Below are 9,904 nucleotides of genomic sequence, written 5' to 3'. Positions count from 1 at the left end.
GAGTATTTTTTTCATTTCATCATTGCCCTTTCTCGAACATTGGGTTGAACCAGTAGGCTATCCTCTCATAATTATGACCCCAATGATTGGTGAAATCAGATTATTGTCATCTCACCTGCGCTAACCTCCCATAGGTTTTAGTCGATAATTCTTAGCCTTTCTAGAACTTACACTAAAAGACATAGTTAAAAATACGTACCAAATAAAGTGTGAAAAACCTTTAAGGCTAAAAAGCTTTAAGGTCGAACAGTTCATATTGGACTAAGAGCAAAGAAAGCAAAAAAGTGAAAAACTAATGCCCTAATAGCCTTTTATATAGCCACATAGTAGATCAAAAGAACAACGCAAATCATGCCATGCGTCAGAGTTAAAATGAGTAAACATCTTTTTGTCTTTATTGTCTAATTTTTTTTGCTCAAACTATCTTTCTTCTCATTTAATGTTGTCAGATCGACTAAATTGGATGAACTTTACAAAATAGTCAGTTAGAGGTTCTGTTGAAGCAACATCCTCATTTTACAGGTTAGAAACCATAACAATAACAATTAATCACCGTATTTAAAATAAAAATAATTCATCAGTATAAGTACTTTTAGCACACTGTTAACAGGACCCTTCAAATTAAGCAGAGAAAATCACAAGATAATGCAACAAAATGACAAAGAAATATCCACTTATGAAACAGAATTGATAACCTAAGCTTGGTGCAAATAGTTGAGGGGAGATGGAAATGGAAATCTTAAATTCAAGAAATGAAAAGATTATTAGTCAAGCGATAATGTCATCTATTAATAAAATATTACATTTTTAAATTTAATTATCAGTATCAATTCTTAATAACTGAAAGCAAAAAAAAAAAAAAGATTATTAAACAAACACGAAAACATAGTGAAAATATTTGCTAAAATATGAGGCATAGAAAAGGAAAGACAATCAAAATGAAGGAAAAGATGCATGCAAAGACGTATACAGGGATAAAACATAAATAATATTATTCTATTCCCTTGAATTTTATTCTTAAGGCAAGAATAATTAGGAATCAATTCTTACAGCATGAAGGGCCACGGATTTTACCCGATAAAAAGGGGTAAAAATATGAAAAAAAAAAAAAAAAAAAACTGTACATGAAAGTTACTTTAAGCTTATACAAATTATGATTACTTGACTGTTGTCATTTACTAATTCCTAACTACCAATATTTGCAATAATCTGATCCAATTTGCTTCTCCTTTTGGCTCCACAGCCTATGGTATACAACAAAAAATAATGAATTTTTCTTCAAAATGGAAATTAAAATATTACTGGCACCTGGTACCACCTTTGCCTTACTCCTTGTTCTGAGCATGATAAAAGGATTTATCCAATGCATGGTTGCGTTAACTGATTCCATGAAACAGCAGGTTCAAGTTGCCCCCCAGTTCTTGTATATATCGTACAGAGCACAACCAGACCGTTAATTGTTGCAAACTCATTGCTTGATTGAACGAAGCTCCCAGTTACCCTCACCATCAACAAGTCGTAACTCCAAAGAGTGGAATGGTATTAGAGCAGTCCGCTGAAAGAAATAGGATAGCAAAAAAACAATTAATGCGAAGGAAAAATGACAATTGAAAAGTGCAACACAGTTGGTGCTAAATTGGTTGCTCGGGGTCTGTCTTAGGAAGTGGTGCATCAGATAACCATGACAAGCATCCCAAATATTTTATTATCCAATTAATTAAAATCATGTTTGATGCATAAAATAATAGATGAAATAATATGATAATAATTTTATATTATATTTAATTTGTATCTAATTAAAAAAGATAAGATTATAAAAAAAATTATCCTCTTCTTATTATAAGATAATTCAATATCCAAAAATAAAAAAAATTATTTTTAATCCATAAGATTAAACTTACAAACTCTGTTATATCTTTAAAAATTATATTAATAATTTAAATTATATAAATTTTAAGAAAAAATAATTTTGATCAATAAATAAATTATCATATTTTAATCTTTATACATATCAAACATAAGATAAAATAACATTATTTAATTTAATCTTATTTATAATATTATCTTATCTACCATAATTTTATGCACCAAACATGACAATTCTAACAAAAATCAGTCAACAAACTTTGCAATAATACTATCCAGTGAAACTATACTAAATATATAAATAGATATAATAATAAGATATAATATTAAAATAAATAAAATATAACAAATAAAATAAATAAATTATAACAAAATAAATATATTTTAAATTTTAAAATATAATAATATAAAAATATAAATGAATATTAATAACATTAATAACAAATAATACATCTTGGAACCAAGCCAATTTTGGGGCGCTTTGTGATAATGGAACCAACCGGCAAAAAGCATTAAGGCAGCAAAGACCAATGCACCAATTGCGGTACAATCGAGTTGTAATTCACTAGTTATTCCACATGCTCGCCAAATCTGAAACTTGCCTGTGATGAGGTAATAAAAGTTATATCCAGATCTTTTGCCAGTCTATAAAGCTGTTCCTCAACATCGACACTTGTGGCACTGCCACGGGAAGAATATCCAGGTAAATTAGACAACTAGTTAGGTTTTTTTTTTTTTTTTATTTAAAAAAAAAACAAAATACATTGAGATCAGTTACATACTTTGTGCACTCATCAAGGATACCAAATTTAGGCTTGTGGAAGAATAACCGTGCCTGGTAAAACAGAAAGTTTGATATCAAACAACAGAAATCTGTCTGGTATAAATAATAACATGTTGTCCAAACATGGGTTCAAGGTGCAAGAAGATTAGCTTAACTCACCATGCCTAATCTCTGCTGTTCGCCAAGTGAGAGGATGTCTTCCCAGTTGAGATTAGCATCCCAACTTCCTCTCTTTCCAAAAGATAATTCAATAGAACATCTTCAAGAATAATTTTCAAACAAGCATCAAGAATGTTCATGGTGTCTGCCGATTTTTTACCTGAAATTTTGAATGTTCACAATTCTCAAAAACATAAAAAAATTCATTACGGTATTTTTGGCGAACTCATTGAAGAAACAAAACAGTAATTTTGATACCAATAGACATTGGAAATGATTTGTCATTCTACCGTGCTTTTTAACAGTTACGTCATTCTTAATGATGGTAAGAGATATCAGATACCATTCACATCCGAAACCCCTGGACAGAAATTTGAGCATTTTGAACTTAATTATAGTCCATGTGACCATGTCCCTTGATAAATCATCCTCAAGAGAAAAAAAAAAAAAAGCAAATATCAGTTGCTCAAATTCCACAATTTTTTTTTGGAACATGGCAACTCAATCTAATTTTGGTTAACAACTAAGTTTCGGGGGAAGAGAAATACGGTTGACAATCCAACTTGTACCCATTGAATTCCTATCAGATCTTATAGGGTCGATTTTTTTTTTAAGTTGGATTTCAGGTCGGGTTCTAGACAAAAATGGAAAAAAAAGGATAAAGTTTTAAGCAAATCCATCCCACCTTGACCAGGGATATGTATAAATTTTTTTTATTATTTATTTAATTTTATATTTATATTTTAAAATATTTATATTAAAAATAATATTTTATTAATTACAGGTCCGATTGGATAGTTTATGATTTTATATAATATCAGGTTGGATTGGGTTAAATTCGAGTATAAAATATAATAAAAAGTTAAGTTGGATTCAAGTATTAGGGATAAAAAATCAGGTCAGGTTCAGGATTAGCAAAAAACTGCTCCTACCAGACCCATTGCCATCTCTAAAGAGGAAGACCTGATAGGAAATGGATGAAAATTAAAAAATAAAAAAAGATCTCAATCTTTGCTAAGCCTATTGAGGATATGATCCTGAACAGAGCACGATAGCACAATATGAGCCGTATGGTCAACCCCTACATAGTGGGAAAAGTCTCATTTTCTTCTTGTTGTAACTAACTTTAATAGACCACTGCACATCTAAATTGCACCTCCTTTTGTACCATATAACTCGAGAGTCCAGAAAAGTAGTCAAATTGACTCACCCGCCAGAAATATCTGAAAGCATGGCAATAGAAGCAATTTGTTTTTTCATGGTTCTATCATTAGAAAAAAATTACCATTCAACCGTAAGTAGTAGATACCAAAATAGAAACTTAAAAGATAAGGAAAGCAATGCAACTATTGCAAGTAGGTTACCTTTTCCATACAACTTTAACTCCCTCAGCTCTGCTTCCTCGCGAGAGAGGATATATGATTTGATCCCTTAAAGTTCCCAAGCAAGTATACGGTCCCTGAGGAACATAGAAGATGCCACAACCCGATACAGCCTTTTCATCAAAATGGTGGGATGGTTTATAAAGTCTTCCACTCACAGTGGGCCAGAGACCTTGAAGTACTCTGAAAACAGAACTTTTTCCGCTCCCATTTGGACCTTAAGAGACTAAAGGCATGTCAGATGTAAATCAGCTATCAAGGCGAACAATAAAATTCTTATACCAACCAGTAACAAGCAGGCTTTTTCCTGGTACTACATCATATGTCAACTGCCTAGCCAACAGCTTCTGTGCTGGAGTAATTATATCCACCTTGGCAAAAGAAATACCATCTTCAGCATAGAGACCAGTCCGCTGAGACTGTGACAAGTAATCAGTGCTCAAATCCCCTGGTTTGATGACAACTAATTCTTAAAATAAATAATATAGAAAGAGAAAAGAAGATAGTAAAAAAGGAAGTTGATCCTAATAAAATAATGAAGCAGTGGTTAACCAACAAAAATATTTATGATGGCCAAAACACATCAGCTTCATACGGGGCAATACACCACAAGAAAGAATTTCTCACGTGATACATGTTATGAGCAAAAGTACTTCAAACTGAAACACAACCTACGTTTCAAATCCCACGTTTTTGTAAGGCCCGACAAACTGATGTATTCTGGGTTTTGTTGAAATGTTCCAAAGTACGGAACAATACATGCAGTATCACATTGTAAGCAGCTCACATGCGATACACCTAACTGTAAATGTAACCTACTTCAGTTTAAATTAAATCAACTTGGATAAGAACTTCATTAGTTTGGTGGTACCTTATCAAACAAGTACATTAACTTCTATGTATTTATATTGTTATAATTTATGAATTACCCCTCTAAGATACCAACAGAAAGCCTCAATCTCCAAACATGTGTATATTCAAATTATCTAAAGTTTTCACACTCAGCACCAGTGGATTAGAAAAGAAAGTTCTCATAAGAAATGCTAGTAACTATGAGAATCTGACTAAATCTTTTGATGCAATTGTTTCAGCAAAAATAATGAAATACGCAAAAAAGAAATGCAAGTTATAAACAACCATTAAGAGACAGTAAATTAGATATACAAGATTGAGCAGCATCAACAAGCTCTTCAAGCTCATAAATTCGGTTGACACTTCCAGATAGCTCCAGGAACTTTCTATGCAATTCCAGGATGTCACCAAAGGCTAAAAAGCTTTGAGACACAACAGATGCCAGGAACCGCAGTGCATGTGCAAGATCACCTAAAAAATAGTTTAACCACTTTCAGAGAGAGAGAGGGAGAAACCAGAAAGTACTACAAAAATCAAGTATCTCACCTAGAGTCAAAATTAAGGCTCGGTCCCCCATGTGTTCCAAGACATATAATAAACTCAAACCCAAAGTAACATTATATGGAAGCTGTTTTGTGACAAAATCATCAAGTATACCAAACAGCAATTTCTTCTTCAGAAGTATCAAAGAGTGGTCAAGAAGCTCCCTAAATCTTGATTCAACCATCTGTTAAATATAAGAAACATAGAATTAGGGACAGGGCATGGAAATTATGGGGAAAAAGGAGTCTAGTAATGTTTGCATAATGCATGCGCAGCAGCAAACCATGCAAAAGGGGAAAAAATAGTGGACCATGATCCATGCAAAAATTAATAAAGATGGATTTCATGCTTAAAACAAATTTTCCGGTCATGTTCTCTCTAGACAAGGAGCAAAACCCTGAAGTATTGTCATTTCACTGTAAAACATTCCTTTATATAATATAATAACAAGAGAGACAGAGAGGGCAACAATCAAACAATATCTGCATTTGAAACAATAAGCTGGAAAACATTTATACCAAACTTCTTTTAATTAAACTTGGAACCTGCAACATGTAGTAGGTATCTTCTTATCAAGGATTGACATTTTAAACAATTTTCAATGACAAATTCAAGACTGTATAAAACCAGCAATTGTAGCAACATTAAAAACGAGTTCATTTTGTTGGGGTTCAGCCCAGGCATGTAATGTAAACTCTAGTTGTACAATATAAAAAAAAGGATGTATCAAAACTTCCAGTTGCTAACCCATAGAAAGATACATACACTCCTGATTTCAGTCTACTTTTCCCTAAGTAAATTTTTACATCAGCAACAACAATGATAAAAACAACAGTTGGCATTCAAATGCATCAGACACAACAATGATTTCAGTCTACTTTTCCCTAAGTAAACTATCGTTGTTATCATTATCAAATCAGTTAGGAAGAAGCATCAACTCTTATCATTTATCAACAAATAAATTGACTCAATTAAGATACACTAGTGTCAATATATTATTTAAATTTATTATCACCAATAAATTACATCAATACCTCCTAGAGGCCAGAAGATTTCGGCCCTGCTTGGTTAACCGCAAAAGTTGAAGAGAAGGCATTGTTGAGGTTGGTTCTCTGCACAGTAGCATTACCAAGCAAGGAGGAAAGAATCTGGAATGCATTAACAACAATTATTAAACAATAATGCTTAAAGCTTTTGGATTTCCCCACAATCAATATTAGGAACCAACAAATAGAAAGAGGGGAAAATAGTACTAATTACTTTCTAAAGCATAAGTGAAGAATCTACACTAGAAATGTACACAAAAATATTTGTTGTTATATAAGACAATATGTATTCCCCTATGATAAGATTTGTTATACATGACAAACAATAGGATACAAAGAACAAGGGGAATGATTATAGATGAAAATAAATTCTAGAAGGAAAAATTCAAAGTAGAGATATTTTGCGCGGTAATTTTTTTCTTATTCACTACAGCATCCCAAAATCTTCCCCACCCTGTCCCCAAAGAGAAAATCTCCAGAATTTTATAGCCAATGCTCAACAACTTGGAACTGAATGAGCAGAGTAGTTGCGATAACATCTATTGCAATCAGTGTCAAAAGATAATGCTCTGCAGAAGGAAAGACCATTGTAACAAATTCACATTATAAGAGAACATAATATGATTCTCCAAAAGTTAGATCCTGATGTTTAACGAGATAAAGCAGATATTTGTTTAGAAAACAGGACAAAAAATACAATCTTACTATTGTCTTGCAATGAGCTCTAATGATTCAAATTCAAAAACCAAATATGTTAACCATGCTCCAGCAACAGTAGTCGCTGTGCATATTTCAATTTGTCTTAGAATGAAAACTTATAATCAGTGAATATGACTTATAATATTGCTTCTTATCAAATATTCTCAACAACAATCAGGTATAACACATCTCTGAGATACACCATCTAAGCATCATCAGCATAGCAAAAATGATAAGGGAATATTTAGTAAAAAAACTACTAGGAAACGAAAGGAGGAACAACAACATATAAAAAATTATATACCAACACTGCTAAAGTTTAGCAAAATATTCATTGAAGAGATAAGAGCACTTTGAATAGAATATCTTTAAAAAGTAAAAACTAGGTGATGTTCTCAGGAGTTACATTTATTTGATCTGGATCTACCATTAATAGGTGAACAGAAATTGAAAACAATAAAAGGCTGAAAAAGCTATGCAAATTGATAAAGTAAAAATGTTCGTTTAAACTGTTGGGCAAGAGTAGTACGCTTATACAAGTTGACACACATGAACAGATGACGACCTAGAAGGACACACAGGCAAATTGAGTGTTATGAATAAACTGAGTGGAATTGGTTTAGTTTGAACATTTCTTAACCTATTGCAAACTCCACGGCTTGAATATAAACAAAAATGTACATTCTTCATTTGAAAAATGTAAAATAATTGATTTTGAGCAACCCCCTTTTTTTACAAGAAATCCTAATAATCCCTTCCATTAAAGAGTTGTTAAGTTAATTTCGTGCCCATCACCCAACATGCAACCAATTTTAAGTTCTGACGCCTAGTTGCCACACTGGAGCTTAGGTGACATTCAATCCTCTGCTACAAAATCAGGCAAACTGGTCCCAAACACGAATACCACATAAAAATTCGCCATTCCTAACCACAAAAATAGCCAAAACATAAATCGCAATTGCTGCGAACAAAAGGTGAATCAAGGTTTTTCAATTTAATAGTAACTTAAACAACTACCAAATGTAGTAAATAGAATATTTCCAATCAATACACGTAACAACCTCGTACACCTATAATTCATTACTCTTTCCTTTCCTCTTTAGCATTCTCAGCTCAAACTTTCAAAAATCAACCTGGCAAAGCTAAATTCTCGCTACAAATTCTTCAATGCTAGAACTAACTTTTGAGAACTCGACTTCAATTCAATTTTCCGTCCATCAAATTTTTCATAATTTGAGAAACTAACTTAAATAAAAAAATCTTATATTTGCAAATAATTTCCTTAAAAAAAATAACAATCGTAAAATTGTTGCACGAAAAACAAAATTGATGAAAATTTAAGCCGAAAAGCAAAAAATCGAATTACAGAATAGCTTTCTAACAATACCTAAGCAGCAGCAGCAAAAGCTCTCAAAACGGCATCGCATTAAAATAATAGAAACCGCATTAATCTCTGCAACCACTCTCTCTTATTCTATGTAACAGAAATTTCCACCGCTTTTTTTTAGACATTAATAATAAAAATCGCCGAGAGCTTCTTCAATCATTGAACCCAAAATTCAAACCCTAGATTTTTTTTTATATTGGGGGGGTTTTGCTAAATCAAAGACAAACCGGAAGAACAAAATTCCAAGGAGAGAAAAAGAGAAGAGTTTTAAGTTATAACTGAGATAGAGGGAAAGGCTGACAGATGACAGTATAGTTGATCAGCACTTTCCGGGGCTTATATAATTTTAATTTTTTATATACCGAACTTTACTATAAATTGAAATTTTTTTTTTAATAAAAATAATTTATTTTTAAAATTTTTTAATTTTATTTTGTTCAATCCAACCAAATGCGACGTAAATATAATTTGTTTATGAAAATAATTAAGACAAGTAATAATTTATTATTTCTACACTTGTTTTAAAATTTGTAAAAACTCACAAATCGTAAATATTGTTATGAGATAAATGATATGATATATTATTCTCTTAAATGCATATTTTCATGTTTATAATTAATTAGTACAAATCATTATTATCTTTTTTAATTCACACAATTTCAATGCGGTGGTTAAAAAAATTTGGAAACGTGGCAATGATTATGGGCCGGACTTTCATGGGGCCACTTTATTAATTTCTAATCAACTAATAATTTCTCTAATCAAATATATAATGACATCTGTCGTTATTTCAAGCATCAATTATTATCCTCCTTTCTTCTAAGATGAATATAATAATTTTTTTATAAAAAAATTTTTTTCAACCTTCGTTACCTTAACTTTTTGTCTAAATTAAAGTATTAAAAAAATTAAATTTACAAGAGAAATAAAAAATTATTTAATTTTTATTTTTTAAAAATTAAATATTTATTAAAAAAATAATATTTTATTTTATTTATTATACTTTTATTTTTTTCTTCTCTCCTCAATCCAAATATATTGTAAAAAAATAAAGGACAATTTATTTACCTAAGCTCTTCGTACCATGTTCATATGGACCTTTCCAGCTGTGCCCACATGCCATCAAAAATTCTCACAATAAATAATTGAACCATCATAAGAGATCAAAATTATCTTTCAAGTATGA

At 31.3% G+C, this 9,904-nt stretch overlaps 1 protein-coding gene across 7 annotated transcripts; it reads right to left on the bottom strand.

Annotated features, from left to right (window-relative positions):
* Nucleotides 1–847: 847 nt before the first annotated feature.
* On the bottom strand, nt 848–9,036 carry LOC111299852 (ABC transporter D family member 1-like). Of its 7 annotated transcripts, none has more exons than XM_089747811.1 (11): nt 8,719–9,036; nt 6,621–6,734; nt 5,590–5,770; nt 5,329–5,514; nt 4,478–4,639; nt 4,174–4,408; nt 4,020–4,073; nt 2,810–2,969; nt 2,649–2,701; nt 2,318–2,468; nt 848–1,555 (listed from the first exon to the last, which is right to left on the bottom strand). In XM_089747811.1, the coding sequence occupies exons 3-8, from the start codon at nt 5,768–5,770 to the stop codon at nt 2,966–2,968; spliced, it is 822 nt and encodes a 273-aa protein (XP_089603937.1). In that variant the 5' UTR covers nt 6,621–6,734; nt 8,719–9,036; the 3' UTR covers nt 848–1,555; nt 2,318–2,468; nt 2,649–2,701; nt 2,810–2,965. The 7 variants fall into 7 exon arrangements, with proteins under 7 accessions (XP_089603937.1, XP_089603938.1, XP_089603936.1 ...); XM_089747810.1 differs by having other exon boundaries at nt 857–1,555; nt 2,318–2,547; XM_089747814.1 differs by having other exon boundaries at nt 864–1,555; nt 2,318–2,547; nt 4,020–4,032.
* Between the last annotated feature and the right edge of the window lie 868 nt (nt 9,037–9,904).

This window comes from Durio zibethinus, chromosome 18 (genome assembly GCF_047325235.1).
Source record: "Durio zibethinus cultivar Kanyao isolate XHJ-2024 chromosome 18, ASM4732523v1, whole genome shotgun sequence".
NCBI lineage: Eukaryota > Viridiplantae > Streptophyta > Magnoliopsida > Malvales > Malvaceae > Durio > Durio zibethinus.
This window is presented reverse-complemented; position numbering and strand designations above follow the sequence as displayed.